At 36.3% G+C, this 19,555-nt stretch overlaps 1 protein-coding gene across 10 annotated transcripts in view; it reads left to right on the forward strand.

Annotated features, from left to right (window-relative positions):
• LOC124365795 (ankyrin repeat domain-containing protein SOWAHC) overlaps positions 1 to 19,555 on the forward strand; it is a 244,344-nt gene that overhangs the window by 205,237 nt on the left and 19,552 nt on the right. For 8 of the 10 annotated variants that reach the window (XM_046821836.1, XM_046821827.1, XM_046821818.1 and 5 more), the window contains 4 exons: positions 262 to 351; positions 3,642 to 3,647; positions 16,991 to 17,063; positions 17,954 to 18,046. In XM_046821836.1, the coding sequence (XP_046677792.1) occupies positions 262 to 351; positions 3,642 to 3,647; positions 16,991 to 17,063; positions 17,954 to 18,046 (262 nt within the window). Of the gene's footprint in view, positions 1 to 261; positions 352 to 3,641; positions 3,648 to 16,990; positions 17,064 to 17,953; positions 18,047 to 18,812; positions 18,838 to 19,555 lie in introns of all 10 variants that reach the window. The other 2 variants (XR_006922749.1, XR_006922750.1) reach the window with 1 other exon arrangement.

The following is a 19,555-nucleotide window of genomic DNA, read 5'->3' on the forward strand; positions in this document are numbered from 1 at the left end:
TCGCCGTAGTCCATTGCGTTTGTCCGTACAAATGTTTAAAATACTTATTGTTTCGTGTTTGTTTTTTTTTTTTTTTTTTTTCAGTTTAATTGAATTTTTAAATGCAATATTTTGTAGATTTGTATTGAAGTAAAGTTCCTAAAGAATAATTATGTATCATACAAACGATATTAAACTACTCTTCCTCAACCGTTTTGAACTGATGAAAACTTGATTATTTTCTACCATGAACCTGAACATAAATGTATGATGTTTTTGTAGACGGCACTCCACTGGGCGGCCAAGCACGGTAACGTGGATGTGGTCAAGCTGATAGCCGGAACACACAAGGTCGACGTCAACTGTCGGACGGTAAGTCACACAGCATTACCTAATTATTGTACTGAACCTCGTTACGTACTTTAGGTGACAAAAACCATATTCACATCGTTCTGTGTTCTATTCTGCATCATATTTTAACTGCAGCCAATGATATAATTGTGTTATTTCTCAATCGATTCTTCAATATGTTTTTTACTTAAGACAATGTAGGGTGGAGTTCGTTTGCACCTAAATCCGCCAGCAGCAAATTGGAAAATCAGAAGGAAGGCGTATGATCCTTATCACCGAATGATTCGGTGTTCGCAGATCATAAATTGTTCGGCAGCATTGGAGGAGTGCAGTAATACTTTGATGCACATTACTGCATTCAAATTGCTTTCGGTACTGGCGGACTACTGGACTAGATTTCATCTGGAGGCGCCCAACCCAAGTGATATTTGGTTATGGTAGTTATAAGAAGTATTTAAATATGTACGACGGGTGGAAACTGAACAAATAAGAGTGGGGACTGTTTACGGTCTGAGTTGTAGCAGACAGAGGTGGAAAGACAAACAGCTTGCTGAGCCCAGAAGTGGAAACTGAACAAATAAGAGTGGGGACTGTTTACGTTCTGAGTTGTAGCAGACAGAGGTGGAAAGACAAACAGCTTGCTGAGCCCAGAAGTGGAAACTGAACAAATAAGAGTGGGGACTGTTTACGGTCTGAGTTGTAGCAGACAGAGGTGGAAAGACAAACTTGCTGAGCCCAGAAGTGGAAACTGAACAAATAAGAGTGGGGACTGTTTACGGTCTGAGTTGTAGCAGACAGAGGTGGAAAGACAAAACTTGCTGAGCCCAGAAGTGGAAACTGAACAAATAAGAGTGGGGACTGTTTACGGTCTGAGTTGTAGCAGACAGAGGTGGAAAGACAAACTTGCTGAGCCCAGAAGTGGAAACTGAACAAATAAGAGTGGGGACTGTTTACGGTCTGAGTTGTAGCAGACAGAGGTGGAAAGACAAACTTGCTGAGCCCAGAAGTGGAAACTGAACAAATAAGAGTGGGGACTGTTTACGGTCTGAGTTGTAGCAGACAGAGGTGGAAAGACAAACTTGCTGAGCCCAGAAGTGGAAACTGAACAAATAAGAGTGGGGACTGTTTACGGTCTGAGTTGTAGCAGACAGAGGTGGAAAGACAAACTTGCTGAGCCCAGAAGTGGAAACTGAACAAATAAGAGTGGGGACTGTTTACGGTCTGAGTTGTAGCAGACAGAGGTGGAAAGACAAACTTGCTGAGCCCAGAAGTGGAAACTGAACAAATAAGAGTGGGGACTGTTTACGGTCTGAGTTGTAGCAGACAGAGGTGGAAAGACAAACTTGCTGAGCCCAGAAGCCACTGTGTTAAACTTAGAAATACTGAATCTTGGACATAATGGTTGTAGCCGTGATGATTCCAGTACTGAAGAAGTAAAGTGAGACAAAGGATGCTAACCTCAGCTCCATCGGTTGTTTTGAGTGATTCATTAATTAAACCAAATCAAATTAGATTTTTATTGCCGAAACATTATACAACGCATGGCAAAAGTAAAATTTTTCTTGCTAAAGGTTTTTTCATACACACCACTAGAAATCTCATTCATACATACAAATTGCAAAGTTACCTACATCCATTCATTCACCAATTATTCCCACTTCCAGCGACTATTCAGTCAGTCTTTTTCATTAGTGGTCTCCCGATTATATGCCAAAAACTCGTCAACATTATAAAATGTTTGACACTAAGAAGTGTTTTAAATGAGCTTTTAACACCTTGGGCGTTGGAGTGTTCTTAATTGAATCTGTTAATTTATTGACAAAATGAACAACTGCCTGTGAAGGCAAGCGTTCATAAACCACCGTTCTGTGTCTACCAGTTTGGTAGTTATCTCTGCCTCTAGTCTCATACACATGTATGTCTCGGCCAGTCGACATGGCACATTTAGACATACAAAATAGAGTTGTTTCCAAGATGTAGAGACTGGGCAGCGTCAACAGTTACAAATTTTTGAAGGCTTCCTTGCACGACTCTCTACATTTCATCTTAGCGATAATGCGGATCGCTTGAATTGATTGTTGGCACAAGCTCCCCACAACGCCAGCTCTTATGGGTAAGTGAGATGGGGTTAAATCAAGCCATAATACGCCACCATCAGAACCTGACTCGGACAGTATTTGGCTAGAGATCTCAAAACATAAATGCCTGAGGCCAATTTGGAGCAAATGTGGTTGATGTGATCATTCCAAGTCTAGGTATATTCCCAGGAATTTCGAACAGTACACTTCTTCCAGCATGGTGTCAGCCAACATAACAGCACTGGCTCGTCATGGCTATCTACTGATCGTAAAGCTAAATTTATTAAATTGGATTTTGCAGAATTTGTTTTAAGATTGAGGCTGTTAAAATGTTGGACGCAGTTGTTGATTTCAACAAAACTCTGATGTTCCAGAATCAATTTTGATTTGCTTTTTGAATTAGGTTTGAGTTAAGCACGATCGAGTTACTACCAGCGGAAGGAAATCCCTGTGGTAGCCACAATTTTCTGCTGTCAAGGAAATTGTACAACCTTTTTTGTCCCCAATGAGGAAGGTCATAAGAATACTGAAGACGTATACCTAAAGAAAAATCAAAACAGCTGTGCTGGAATATATGTGTCAAAAATAAAACAACTTAAGTATGGAATATTGTATACTATTGCTGCAGTTAGTTATGAAGCAGAAAATAAAACCTGAATACTGTTTTTTCAGCGGAAAACTTGCCGTCAACATCGTTCATGAATTTTAAACATCAGAACTGTCGAGTTTTGTAACGCAATCCATTCGCGTCATGAATGTTAAAAACTTGGCACTAATAACATATGACATTTCATCCCTTTCTCTGGGCTCACTTGGTTTTGTAAATAATAAACATCATAACCATCTCGTATGTTTGGTTAAATGGTTAAAATACTGTATTCTCTGTTTTTGTTTCGATTATTTACTACATTAGTGTATTCTTATTTATACTAGCACAGTGTCCTATTCAAGATTTTCTGAGGTTTTTGCAAGTTAAGGGATATTTCGCTTTTGTAAATATGTGTGAAATTTTCATTATTATTATACTTTTATCCTTGATGTTTTCTTTTATTTATATTTATTCGATTGTATAACTAAATCAATGTAGAAAATACAATAAGTCAAAATTAAAGAACTACATTAAGTTAATACGGTACAGTATTATGTGAATGTTTATGATATAATAGTAATGCTGTTTTTCTTTAAATTAACTATAACTGTTTGTTTTTGTTTCATGTTGCTGTTTCAATAAAGAATGGTGTAAGTATTTGAAAATGGTATTTAAATTATTGTAATATAGAATTAAGGGGGTGGTGGTGCACGAATATGTAATGAAAGGATTTACAGATCAAATCTTGTTGAAACAATAAACGGCACCATTAAAACCTTAAGATATTTTTAACTCAGTTTTTATTATTTTTAGGCAAAATCGAAACTGCTAATAGCAGTGATATATATCCGCAAGTGAGTGAAGCACTATGGTTTTTAACCAACCAACTATCAATATGGCTTTTTTCTAACAGGCTACCAAATTTACGACTCTTTTCTTTCTTGTTTATTTTGGCTTCTTGGCCCTTCTTAATTATGTCCAACATTTCTTTGATTATATTCGAAGAGTAATATAGTGTTAAAAATTGTTTTTGTAAAATATGTGTGTATATATATTGCAAGAATCGTAAAAGAAATCGGCCGCTTGTAACTAATAAGTAAGATTGAAGACTTGTTCCAGCTGAATACAACCTAGAAATCTGTTGCGTGAATTGAGAGGATGGTCTCAATACAGCTAACAGTTATTTGATACATGCCAGTGCAAGTTTAAGTTAAGTCCATGTTTCGGCACTTTCAATATTATGGATTTAACAGTTTTTAGATGATATATACATTAGATATTTATTCATTATTGTAATATTCATAGTAATTATTTATCTTAGCTGTGTGGATAACATCAATTTGTTTCTTTTCGTAAAAAAAACGTCTGGGCTATTACGATCCCTAAAACTCTGTGAAAAGTTATAACAAATTTACTGGAGGCATATTGTAGGAGGTAGAACAAAGTAAAGGTACCCCGTACAAATATATAAAACATCATCCTAATAAATATGACATAGACATACTGTCAGTCGCGTATGTTCACAATCAATTGTCTGTGTGGACGGCCAGTCTCTTGTATAATTTGTGTAATGTGAATAGTATAATTACACAGTTTTACTATAATGTACTATTGTTACTCTGTCGGCTCCAGCGTATCCAACTCGCGGTAGTGTCAGGCGTGTAACACGCTAGACACGGGAGCTGACATCTGCACCTCACGTCATGATGGTGCTGCAGCGAGCGCGCCGCGAGTGGCCCATTTGCATTTCAATAATTGCCAACTGAACAATTCGTTATTCATTCAAAGCGCTTTCGGCTCCTCTTAATTACTGAATTGTCCGGTCGATTTCTTTGGGCGCTGATAAATTATCATGGTAGGCAATCGAAGTGTCTGTTAATGGAACATTATATTTGTTTTGTTTCATTTGGCAGCTGTGCAAACACAGTAGAAACGACCGGGAAAGTGCTTTACAAAATGTTATGGTGTGTCCTATTCCTATTCAAAACCAGGTTATTTCAGTAAAAAATCGTAATTTTAAACACCTAAAATTGTAGGTACATGCTTCTCTTTCTATTTCCCTTCTCTGCAATTATTGCAGAATTCTCTGGAAGTATACCATTCGCCATCCTAAACCGCTAGAAAAAAAGTAAAACTTTGTTCTTCTAAAGTGCTAAGATTTACAGATGAACACGCATAAAGTTCAACCAAAACCGTAGCACTTGTTTTTTGAGAATTTTTTTATTTATGTTGTTCGAGTTTTTGACTGTAAATAATACATAGGGTAAAACACTTTTTAACACAATTTATATTGAATAAGTGCAATATAATGTAATTGTTGTTACAAGCTTAAAATATTGTAGTGGATTATAAGTGAGATGAAGTGTAAGAACGTGCCACGTTGACCGAATTTCGCCTCTGTAAAAATGTACGAATAAAGAAATTAAACAAATAATATTTAGTCTCAGTTCGTAATTTTACTAATTGGTTATTTTCTGACATGGCGCTTAGCTGTAGATCTACTTGGTTTACTAACTTAAAACATTGAATATAACGCTGCGATTTTGGATTTCGCTGTTGAGAAAGAGAATAGATAGAGTTTTGAAATTTAGTTTCGGGTTCCTATTTTTTACTCGAATAACTTACGTGACTCTCTTACATTATTTCCGTCTGTCATTACTAATAAACTTTACATATTGTTTGGTCTCATTTTGAATTGAATTTGAAAATTGATAATGAATAATCACGTCAATAAAGAGAACCTCTTATGCGAGCATGTATTACACTTAACCCTCGTCTAGATCTGTAACTACGAGAAGTATGCTAGTATAGTTAGTAAATATTTTTCAATTTTTACTGGTATTCCCTTTAAAATATTATTCCTTTTTTTGTTTTAATGGTTAGTTTAACTGTAAATAATTGTGGATACGGAATGAAAAATTGTGTTGTTTTTAATCTTTTCAGTATCCTTCACGTTAATAATAACATCGCATCTGAGTAAAATTAGATATGTTGTTGACACCCTTGACGTCATCGCTGTGGAACCAGCTGATGAATTGCCTAACACAACAAAGTGGACAGTGGACTGTCGGCTGCCGCTGTCCGAGGATGTCTGGCCGGCGCGGCGCGCGGCAGGACACGTTAATGAGGGTTGAAAAGTAATCCGTGGCCGCTGCGGTCGCTATATTGAAAGCGACGCGACGGTCGCTTAATTGCTCTGGACTGTGACACATTCATTGGCAGCAGATGAAAAATCGCCCGCTTTGTGGGGCTCGCTGGTCGCTCTCTTTCCAAGCTTGTGTCGGCCGCCGCGCTTCTACACTGTACACATACAGTTTGTTTATTGCAAATATTGTGTACCCTGTTTAGATACAGAATTAATCTTAAGTAACCACTATCTTTTCTACATTTATTCAGATGTTAATACCGATGAAACAACATTTCATTTCGTTACATTCAAATTTCATCTGGGTTACATACTTTATTAAGTTTTCAAGTTCACACCGCGTCAATTCAATTAAAATGTTAACTATTACGATCTCGCTGTTGAAAGCCATCTTGAGTCAACAGGTATCAAACTGAAACTGCCAATAAAAAATTCGCTCACACAGATGAATTGAAGGGGCGGAGCTGTATTGTAAAGGTTGGCTAAAGCTTGACCAATCAACGACCAAGATGACCAAACAATTTCTTCCTTACCGCAGGTTGCCATCTATTTCAAATGTGATTCTTATATTTTTTGTTGAAGTTATTTCGTATGATTGTATCGAAGGGTTCTCTTACTATCCGTGGATAATATTGGCGTTTTTGCAAGTAGGTTACCTTTATTTTTTAGAATTCTATTTTAAATGGTTTTGGTTTTGTCACTAGTCTGTTAGGCTGATTTTTCCGTATCTTGACGGCTTGTGTGGCTAATAAATGCACTAACTACTGTGTATATTAAACGTTAGACTGAACCACAACTACATGGAATTTTTAAATTCTAGGTGGTAGGCTATCTTTTAAATGTAAATGTGGTGTTGTGATACATGACTTTGGACCACTGTTTATACCTTATACGTCACTGCAAGTTGTTCTGCTGATATAGAATTTTATGATTAATTTCTTGAAAAAACACCATACAAATATTTCGGTACATCAAAATTAAAAATACGTGGCAGTAGCGATTTTCAATTGATTATTACATAACGAAAAACAAAGGATCGGAAGAAATAGAATGCGTAAATAGCGTCTGAGTCTTAAAAGAGTAAACTAAATTTCAAAAAGGTAGGAGCGCGAACTTTTAAAACTTTTTCTTTATTAAAAGAAAATTCAACTCTGTAATAGAAATAATTGAATGAAATATCTGGGATGAAATTTAAAATATTGTGTTTAAACTCTGGTAATATTGTGGGTATTTATTCTTTGGGTACTGTAAATTGAACAACAAATGTGTTATAATCATAGGTCTGATTTACCGTATGTTATCTATCTGTATGTGTTGTTTTGTGTGTTTGATTTCAGATATAACAAAAGTAAAAGAGAGATATTCAAATTTGGCGTTGTTATTGTTCTTGCAGTTTCAGATCAAGAGAAAATTAAAACTTATATCATATTACGTTACAAGATGGTGGTAGTTAAAATTCTTGAAACTTATAACGTCAACACTAATAATAGTGTGAACATTTTTAAAGTTTGAGAAAAGTTGGTACATTACACTAGAAGCATGTTGACACCTACTGCTATTCAAATCGATCTGTAAATTATATACATGTAAAGCTCTCAACTGTTGTAATCCGCGGCATCATTTCGTAGTTTGTCATAGTAAACCAGAACAATAGTTAGCACCTGACAGACAGGATTTGAATCCGCGCTCTATACAGTATCCGTACTTTAAACCGTGCACCGTTACCTACTTAATCGGTTTAGTGGTAAATATAGGAACTACATCATAAACCAGAAACTTTTCCTTTTTTTATTTACCTTGTCTCAGATGTTTATAATACTCCAAAATAACTAACTGCCCGTTAGCCTGTAGGCATGAAACGAATGCGGTACCGAAGACGGAGAATTAACGAACATAACGATTTGCGATTATTTTGTAAAATGAAACGATTTAGGGTTTTTTTTATCTTGCATCTCCATGTATAAAAACGAGAAGGGGTAATAAATACGAAAATTTCGATAAACCTCTTCTTCCATGACAAGAAATTGTTTACATTACAGTCAACCTCCAGTCGACCTCCCTTTTTCTCTCCCGCCCCAAACATGAAATATTTAAATAATCACCCGCATGTGACTTAATTAAAAGAGAAACTTTAAAAAAATTGGATTTTTATTTTTAGTGTTTAAAACGAGTTTCTGATAAATATTTTGATTTCGCCAAATACTTTTCCCTTTATTCGTTTGCCTTAACGTTAAATTTGATATACCACCTGGATTTAAAGTTTAGTTTGGTGAGAGAAATAGAGAGTTGATTGGGGTTTTGAATTTGTATGCAAACAACTTACATCTCAAGGAAGGAAGTAGATGTTTTCTCAAACTATGCTTTTATATGTATGATGTTTGTATTGTTTATTATATTTTTTGTAGTTTTATATAACCTTTTTTGTTTCTTGAAATAGTCTAATTAGACTAATTATAGAGAAGTTTTATATTTAATATCTTTCGTTTCCCTTGTTTATATATAAAATCATTTCAGTTTCTAATCAAATAATATCTAAGAATTAGAACCTGTAATACATATTTTATGGCAAAGGCGTTATTATTCCATCCCACAAAGTCTGAGGACTAAAAAATTAAAGATAGATGTATTTTTTTTATATACATAACATAAATAGAAATTAGTTACATCTTAAAGTACTCATCTGTTGTGTTGTACTAATATTGTGAACGAGAACGCCATTCCTTGAATGGTGATCTCATGTTTTCGAAACATATAACGTTCTAAAATATCTGAATCATATTGTACTTTCGGAACAGTAATAACTGTAAATAGAGAATACACATTTTAAGCCGGTAACTGAATTTTATGCCGTTCGGTATAAATATATATATCGAGTAAGTCACCGCATTGAACAGCAATCAGCACTTACATGTCACTGCCACATTCCTACAATAGACGGCGCTGACACAGATTGTAACAGTCGGTGACAGCGGAGAATGTAAATGCCGATAAACGGCCGAGACCATTGAAGGAGTGGAGTGGTCTGACATCCAGCGGCATATCCGCGTCCAGGTCCGCTCGTATTTCACTGTTCGTTTTAATAATAAAACATATGACGGCCGGATTCTGCAATATTTCGACTCCTATGATTTACTACGGCGATCCAGCAACGCAATAATGGCAATTGTCCTTTCATTAATACTGCTTTGATCAACTTTAATTGGTATACAATTATGGAATATTTGTCCAGCCTTAATGCTTACATAAAATAAATAATTTTAAATCATTTTTTTCTTTAATAAGTTTAATGTCGCAAAGCTATTTACACTGAATACGACAAAACTACTCCTAGAGATGTTATAAGTTTGTTTTCCGAAGTAATACACAGGCCACTTACAACAATCACTGATGCACAGAGGGGCTGCATTCATATTTTCCCTACGGTACATATTTCAGTCGAGATATAAATAGTATCCTTCAGATCGGTACATGGAATGAGAATTATTTCGAAATTAATTTGTTTAGCATATTTTTGTTGCACTTTAAGCTTATGCTTGCGAATCTCCATAACTGATACATAATAAGCAATATTTTGTAAGAAATAAGTTGTATAGATCAATTTCATACCTTCGTATAGACAAACCGTATATAACCTAAAGCTAACATCTAAAATACAACATGTTACAATTTACGTTATTACAAAGAAAAGTTAAGGATTAAATCTTTAATTTGTAGAATAGTTAGAAATGTATTATTAAACAATTAAATTGCCTTTAAAAACATTTTTTTAATCATGGACATGCAGTAAACAGAATTTGAGCAAATACATATAGTAATGATTACCAGGCATAATAGCAAATAAAAAAATCAAGTAATAACACAACAATTTATTATTTCTCAAATGTATTTTTTAATTTAAAAAATTCAAGAAGGACTGTATTTTGGTGCCATGGAATATTCTTTTCACGAAATGGTACATTAAATCACTATTGCACAGTTTGAATATTGAGGTTTTTGTCAAGTGCACTGGCGTCCAGCCTCTCTGTGTGACAGTCGTCTATAATTGATACTAATATTTCTATATAACTTTATGTCCTAACCACGAATTAAATACAGCTTGTGTTCACATGTTGTACATTGGTTTATTTTAATATATGTAATACCAAAATTGTAGTAGTTGCTTTCTTTTTGGGCTTAAAAAATGTAATTAGACAAATCAATTTAGTTTGTAAACATAAAAAGCTATTAGGCCTACATATAATTTTTATAATTTACTGTGTTTTGTGACTCTGTTCTTGGTGTCAATGGTACAAGTAAATGATTTGGTTTGAATTGTACACGACTCCTGGACCGCACTAACACATATGTTCCTGTACGTTTCATTGTCAACATTGCAATTCTGCTCGTCTCATATCATAATCCAGAACTAATTAGTGGAATGGCTGTATCCACCACGACCTATATGCGATAACTATCAGCAGAAGGGTTGTCACATCTGTTCTGTTCTTCCCCTCTGCAAATGGCTTCCTCCCCGTTTCATATTTAGTTGTCACTTAATTACGCGACTCTCCTGCCAGACGTGTGACATTTAATAATTGCATAGACGATTCTTGTAGAATTGGATAACACTGTTTGCTGATTGGCGGCCGAACACTTCTGGATGTATTGTACAAGTAGTTATGAAGAGATTTCTTCTGCGTACGGATATAAGAAGGTCACGTGTGTTACCACTAAGCAGTGTGTGCTTACACAGCATTGGCAATACTGTACATAATACAACCGAAATCCTACATAGAGATTGTTCCACTTCAGCAGTTTATATTGGTTTTATTATGAAGATAGTAAATGATAATACTGTTGCATTTACCATCGCAAAAGGCACAACCCAGCATAACCTATATAACCTCAGTGATCACGTGATTGTTCTTCTGGCATAAATATTCACATACTACAATATTTTCGGGAGGATCGTCATAGAATTTAAATTTTAAAACGTTTACTGAGTTATCTCTCCCTAAACCTGGTGCATACCTCAAGTACAAACAGGACAGTTCCCTCCCATATTAGATTGCTAGTTTCGTATGTGCCCAACAATCAACTATGTATCCTAGGATACTGTGAGTGAGCGCTCAACAGTAAGTTTAAATTTTAAAACGTTTACTGAGTTCTCTCTCCCTAAACCTGGTGCATACCTCAAGTACAAACAGGACAGTTCCCTCCCATATTAGATTGCTAGTTTCGTATGTGCCCAACAATCAACTATGTATCCTAGGATACTGTGAGTGAGCGCTCAACAGTAAGTTTAAATTTTAAAACGTTTACTGAGTTCTCTCTCCCTAAACCTGGTGCATACCTCAAGTACAAACAGGACAGTTCCCTCCCATATTAGATTGCTAGTTTCGTATGTGCCCAACAATCAACTATGTATCCTAGGATACTGTGAGTGAGCAATGATGTTCCCCTCCCATATTATTAGATTGCTAGTTTCGTATGTGCCCAACAATCAACTATGTATCCTAGGATACTGTGAGTGAGCAATGATGTTCCCTCCCATATTATTAGATTGCTAGTTTCGTATGTGCCCAACAATCAACTATGTATCCTAGGATACTGTGAGTGAGCAATGATGTTCCCTCCCATATTATTAGATTGCTAGTTTCGTATGTGCCCAACAATCAACTATGTATCCTAGGATACTGTGAGTGAGCAATGATGTTCCCTCCCATATTATTAGATTGCTAGTTTCGTATGTGCCCAACAATCAACTATGTATCCTAGGATACTGTGAGTGAGCAATGATGTTCCCTCCCATATTATTAGATTGCTAGTTTCGTATGTGCCCAACAATCAACTATGTATCCTAGGATACTGTGAGTGAGCAATGATGTTCCCTCCCATATTATTAGATTGCTAGTTTCGTATGTGCCCAACAATCAACTATGTATCCTAGGATACTGTGAGTGAGCAATGATGTTCCCTCCCATATTATTAGATTGCTAGTTTCGTATGTGCCCAACAATCAACTATGTATCCTAGGATACTGTGAGTGAGCAATGATGTTCCCTCCCATATTATTAGATTGCTAGTTTCGTATGTGCCCAACAATCAACTATGTATCCTAGGATACTGTGAGTGAGCAATGATGTTCCCTCCCATATTATTAGATTGCTAGTTTCGTATGTGCCCAACAATCAACTATGTATCCTAGGATACTGTGAGTGAGCGCTCAACAGTAAGTTTAAAGTTCGACAGCTTTATCAATGTTCTCTACGCTTTTTATTCTTATTATAAATATAGCGAGAAGTGAAAACCACATGACGGATACAATTTCAGTGGAGGCTACATTTCTCTGTTTTAAAACGTCAATCACGCTCCACCCTCCTTTCAATCGTGTCGATTCTTCATACTTCATTTTAAAGCTTATCGAACCCGATGACACTCAATCGCAGATTTCACAGCTGTCGCGATCGCCCGTGCAGTCTGTGACAGCTGCTTCCATCTCGCAATAAACTGCCTTTTAAACGTTTAAATTGAACTCTTTCGGCCCGCTGCCGCCGTGTCTGAAGGGGTGCGGCAGCCGGAAAGTTACGCTTTGCTTCCTGGTTTATATACATGGGCGGACCAAGATGGAAACAAGGGGTGCCTCACACCATCAGGGACTTTAACTGCCTATCTTTGATTTTTCTGCGGTGTCAAAGTTTCTAAATTAAATCTCATTCTTCACATAACAAGCTCTGTTACTTGTAGTGACCTATCAAAATAGCAGTTGTCTCATAGAATTAGTACATAACTTTTCAGCTTTAACGAGCGATTGCGATAAACGTTGTGTTTTCACTTATTTATTTAACGAAAAGAACTGTTAATGTTCATGGTTCAAAGAATCGATGTTTTATTTCGTCTGACATTATTAATTGTATTCAAATGACTTTTGGCTCGTGAAGGCTTTGTTAAAATTGTGTAATGTTCCGTCTGTATGCGCCAGTCTTTTAAAAAGATCTTACAGACTTCAAATTGGGAACATATGTCCATCTTAGTTTAAGGAGAATCCTTTTGATATTGGGATTAAAATGTCAAAGTGCAATCCGTCAGTCCATTTGTGCGATAACTCACTCGTTACGTTCTGGCGGGGCCTTCAACACTTCGTTGTGTCGGTTTATACAATTACATTTCTTTATTTCTTATTATTAATGACGGTGTTAACCTTTGGCAGCTGTGTAGTGTTCGACACTCTCTCGTCGGTCAGTAGTCGGCCGGTCCCCGGACCACAGCCTCGTATCTGTGTCTGTAGCTTAACTGTCGCGGTCAGGTACAGCCACAGCCACATATCATAATTACACTCTCACCTGTCCTGTCCTGTCCGTCTCTTTCATAATGGACCGGCTCAACAAACACTAAACCTACAATACTATATAAAGCTGCTTACAAGTAAGAGTAACATTTAAAGTTCAGCTGTCTGCTTCCTCTAGTACACGTCTAAGTTTAGAATAGAAAATTCGCAGATCGAACCGTTTATGTTATGTGTAGTAAATATATGTACAACCTGATTTGTCTGGAAATCGGTAAAGGAATTTCCCCTAATTAATTGTTAGCAACACTAGTTTTACAGGGTTAGAAATGGGAGGGAACCGAAGGGTTAAGGTAACCTTGTCGTCTCCATGTGCGCATGTTAGATTGTTCATTTTAGGTAGGTACACTTTAAAGAGAAAGTTCTTTAAAGTAATACAATGATTTTGTCCTAAATACTGTATATTTTGCAGTAATAAGTTAATTTTTAACCTCTTTGTTGGGAGAAAAGTCATACTTATTTGTGTGTGTGTGTGTGTTGTGTGTGTGTGTGTGTGTGTGTGTGTGTGTGTGTGTGTGTGTGTGTGTGTGTGTGTGTGTGTGTGTGTGTGTGTGTGTGTGTGTGTGTGTGTGTGTGTGTGTGTGTGTGTGTGTGTGTGTGTGTGTGTGTGTGGTGTGTGTGTGTGTGTGTGTGTGTGTGTGTGTGTGTGTGTGTGTGTGTGTGTGTGTGTGTGTATATATAATATAACTGCGGTAATAACAAAATATATTTATTACAATAGGTTAACAATGTTTAGTATACTTATAAGCACCAACGCTTACAATATTACAGTAATAGTTTAACTGGTCTTGAAGAATTGTGTACCTACGTTTGTAGAAAAATCAATTTTCTGATGGTGGCTAAAACCATGATTGAGATTTCTTTTACTTTTAAAGTCCCCTGCAACTTATTGTGAACTCTTTTCATCTTCTTTATCTTTCTTTCTCTTTAAGTTTTTTTATGCTGTCTTTTGGTTTTGCTTGGGAATTCATTAGCGTTTGTGTAAATATTATGTATGAAAATGTTCACAAAAGAATGGACACCAAAAATAAGAAATGATTATTTTTCCACTTTTCGACTACAAGGTTAACTCAAAAATATTAAGCGATAGTTGTTTTCTCAGATCATGTGTTTTTCGATTGACACACTTCAAAATCAACTGTCTTCAGTATCGTATTCGAGGCAGTAAAAGCTGGGGAGGCGCATTCCAAAAATCGTGGTACCAATTCTGTAGATTGCATGCAATACACGCACAAATTGTCATATTGTGACAGGTATACCAACTGTCTGATATGGCGGGCGAGTGAAAGTGTAGCCAGTTGTAGATTGGCAGCCCTGTTCCCAGTATGATCAGCTGATACCATCACTGTTTGTCGCAGATGACCCATTGTCTTGCCGCACAATGAGCTATTGTTGTAACCCCGAGTTCCCCTGCTCAACTTTACTTCCCGACTACTCGCTCTAGGTTATCTATCCCCTACAATGCAGACCTACCTGCGAGTTTCGGTAGTGAAGCTTCTACAGAATGTTATGCCACAAATATGCTACATGCAATGCGTAAATCGATAGAACCCCTAAATTAATTAAGTATGTACCATTGTTTTAGATATCAAACGGAATTAGTTAAGGAACCTGGAAAATGTTATGTAAAATATAATTTTAATTAGGGCGACTAAGAAGAACCTGATCCAAGTCAGGTATGCTGGCAAGGCATATGAACATGCAGAAGTGAGTGTAGCAACAAGTGTATACGCGAGCAAGACAAGTTAATCTCCGTGTACAATTACGCTTGACTTACAGTTTGTGTCAACAGGAAAAAGATGTATTGTTAGTAATATTTAGTAGTCAGCCAACCTTCTCCAGGAAGTTTTGCAGTAGCTGATTCATGTTGACGGTACAGATTTAGTCGTGACTGATACTTTAGGGAAACGTGAAGGATTTTACAACACTTGACAAGATGTTCCCCGGTGGACAAGCAGTGACACACTGACCGATTGTCCGACACAGTCAGGGTGGTCCCCGGGGTTTAATTAACTCCTGACAGGTCGGCCAACAAGGCGCGGCGAAGGAGAGCGATCGAGTGATTACCGGGAGACGTAGCGTCGCGACGGCGCTGGCCACGGCCCTCTAAGTTTAGCGGCGTGATTTGTCAACGTCGTCACCAGCTAGGCGCTGTCGTGACGGCAGCGAGGAGGCCGTTGACGCCCGCCCACTGTTTTGTCAGCCGAAAGAGCAGAACAGTTGGTATCAAGGCATCAATGATCAGGACAGTTGGTATTAGGGTATCAGAGACCAGGTCAGTTAGTATTAGGACAATCTGTATCAGTGTATTGGAGAGCTGTGTAGTTAATAATTGCATATCCGTGAGTAGTGTAGTCGGTATCAGTGAATCTGTGTGCAGGACAGTCGATAGCAGATCGGTGAGCAGGGCAGTTTGTATTATGATATCACAGAGCATGGCGGTCTGTATCAGTGTATCAGAGAGCTGTGTAGTTATCCGTGAGTAGTGTAGTCGGTATCAGTGATTCTGTGTGCAGGACAGTCGATAGCAGATTATCGGTGAGCAGGGCAGTTTGTAGGCTATTAGGATATCACAGAGCATGGCAGTCTGTATCAGTGTATCAGAGAGCTGTATAGTTATCCGTGAGTAGTGTAGTCGGTATCAGTGAATCTTTGTGCAGGACAGACGATAGCAGATCGGTGAGCAGGGCAGTTTGTATTAGGATATCACAGAGCATGGCAGTCTGTATCAGTGTATCAGAGAGCTGTGTAGTTATCCGTGAGTAGTGTAGTCGGTATCAGTGATCTGTGTGCAGGACAGCCGATAGCAGATCGGTGAGCAGGGCAGTTTGTATTAGGATATCACAGAGCATGGCAGTCTGTATCAGTGTATCAGAGAGCTGTGTAGTTATCCGTGAGTAGAATAGTCGGTATCAGTGAATCTGTGTGCAGGACATTCGATAGCAGATTATCGGTGAGCAGGGCAGTTTGTATTAGAATATCACGGAGCATGGCAGTCTGTATCAGTGTATCAGAGAGCAGTGCAGTTAGTGTCAGTATATCAGTGAGCATGAGAGTTGCTATCAGGGTATCAATAAGCAGGACAGTAAATTGGCATCAGGGTACGATAAATAAAGAAAATGGAAACGAAACTATATGTGCACTCGAGACGAAAGCTTATAGCTTGAGCTTAACAGTAAATGATTAATAATTATATGTGGCGTTACTTGCAACTTTTTGGTAGTGTTTAGTTACGGAATGTAATGCTCAAAATCATGTAGCATTATAATGTCTTAAGAACCAAAATGCCAGACATTTCAATGATAAATGTATACGTTATTTCTCTTAGTTTGAATGTTATACACTATAGACCTATTATGGAAAATCCACTACCTGATTGATCAATCGAGTAGACTTTTCTAGCGTGACGAAGAGTATGTACGATCTCTAAATTAACAATAAGCAGTATGTTTGTATGATTAGTATTCTAGATATTGGATCGGCAATGCCGTATATTATCTAATCCGTCGGTGTGTATGATGCAGGGGTATACCGCTCTTCACCTGGCCATGCAGTATGGTCATGAAGACATCTTTAATTTGCTCAAGGACGTTTATGGTGAGTTATTGCTTGTCAAACTGAATGTATTATAAGGCATATGTTAAAGTTTATCATTTAGCTCCAAGCGTTTTAAGCGATTTATGGCGGCCAATAAATTTCAAACTTACGTTTCCCAACTTCGCAATTTTGACGTTTAAATCACAGTCTTTCAAATCGAAATACCGGAATACCGTTCAAAAACTTAAACAACAATCTCTGAATGATATTTTTGATAAAACATTTGCTTTTCTGCTTTAGGATTACATATTCATTAAGCTTGCTTGTTTTTGGATATACGATAGTCAGTCTCCCTGAGAGATATTGTAGCAAAAGGTAAATAAGTTAAGGTAAACAACAAGAATTAATGGATTCTTACTTTGAAATGAGGCTCCGAAAATTCAAACCACTCTCCAAATTTTCATTATTGATTAATCTTAAAGGTGAGAAAGTGTTAAACGTATTTATTTGTTTACTATGCGACAGCAAATAATTGTATAGCTGAGAAAAATGGTTGAGCATATTTTTTATTATCATTCAAATGGATGCAATTAAAATATTAAATAGCCCATCATTAATTTTTTGGAGACCATTACTAAAATATCAGACCATTTTCAATTTTGGGATGTCATAATTCAAAATATCAATTTTTGAATATTTTCTGGGGGAGTATTTCGTTATTTTTAATTTCATAATTAACATAACAAATAGTTTGCAATGTTTGTTAAACATTTATATGGTGAGAAATAATTATTTTATTTACCGATTTCTCGAAAAACCTTATTGCTTTTCCTTCTAACTTGCCACGGGTTAAGTTAACATGACGTACCAGAAACAGTTAGTTTCGTTTCAAAAGAACTATTTTCTGTGATTGAGTTTTACTGTTTATTTGACCCGCTTGTGATGTGCAGGCGCCAACCCCGCGATTCGGGATTGGAGCGGACGCAAGCCACGTCAGTACCTGACCAACAAGGACACCAGCGTCTCCGCGGACACTTTCAGAAGTGAGTACAACAACGGTTCCGTCAACTCGCTGACCGAGTGGTACAGACAGAACTTCGGCACTTGGCAACGTAAGGCGGTGGTAGTGGCGCCTCCTACCATCGTGGTCACCAGTCCTGACCCGGCCACACTACCGAGGCGTAACAAGCGCAAACAGCCCAAGATACGCAAAACCGCGATCGGGCTCTTCACCTAGCACTTGCATGGGCTTTATCTCTGCATGATGTTGTGCATGTGTAGTGGTATAAGTGCCTTATTTGTTACCTATTTCCCGTAAATCGCTTCATCTGATGAACTTATTTATGTCATGATTTAGGTTCCTATAGTGTAAATAGATTTTTCTAGTTAAACTATTCCAGTTATTTTGTTTTCTAGACTTCTTGTTTAAAAACACTCTATTGTCATTTCTTAGTAAATACATTATTTGTTTAAAACAGTATATTTTTAATAAAAAAAATGAAATAAAATGTTATTTGCGTATAAATATTTGCTCCATAATAGATTTTTATACAAATCTATTAATGGAAAATCAATTAATTTTATTTTCATTTCATAATTATTGTTCTTGAGAAAATAAATTAATTAACTATTTAATTTATTATTTACAGTACCCTATTCTATTTTTACATCAGTTCTATTATTTCTCATATTTATCTTATGTTTACTGGAATTAAGAGTTATGTATTTATTATACAATTTTATTAAGTTTTACTGTAGTGTCACAAAAATAAAGTTTTTATTTTGTAAACACTGTTTTTTATTTTTTAGGGTTGTTAGAGGGTGGTTCCTTGCGGCAAGTATTTTTTATTGGTTTGATTTGAAGTTTTTCGCTGATTTTCTTCTTTGCTTTATTATCAAATTTCAGGACTAACATTTGTATATAGCTATCAATCAAATTAATTATCAACAAAATCATTATTGGTATATTTTAGATGGTATATTTTAAAGTTAATTTGTTTTAAATAATCAGATTTAAATTTTTGTTTTCTTTGTTACAGAATTTAATTCTTTATTTTAATAGAAAATTGAGGACGATAGTAAAGAATTATTTTACTGTAATTAATTAATTCAATATTGCGGGTGTATTTTAGAAATTTAAATTCAGTTAAGTTCCTCTCTGTTAATAACTAAAATAACTGATAAGACAATGAAGGAGGAATATGTGTAGCCCACGAAGATAAAAAGGTATTATTCTTTATAAGCTAGTGATACTCTTCCTACATGTTTCATGTGCAAGCCCTGATTTTCAGGAATGATTTAAAACTATATTTTACAAGACATGTGCAGTAGCCTACTTTTAAATTAAATGTACTAAAAGAATTATTAAACTTTATATATTTGTTGACAAAGTTACAGTTGTACTGAAACAGTACTGAAATGCTCCAAGAACCATATATTATGTATAATTAATACTTTATGATAGTGGGTTTCATTAATAATTCCAATGGAAAATGTGGGGGAAATTAAAAGTTATGAATAGAGGAGAAGGAAGTTCCAACTTTATATGGTAG

The sequence above is a fragment of the Homalodisca vitripennis genome, chromosome 1, assembly GCF_021130785.1.
Source record: "Homalodisca vitripennis isolate AUS2020 chromosome 1, UT_GWSS_2.1, whole genome shotgun sequence".
In the NCBI taxonomy this organism is placed as follows: Eukaryota; Metazoa; Arthropoda; class Insecta; order Hemiptera; family Cicadellidae; genus Homalodisca; species Homalodisca vitripennis.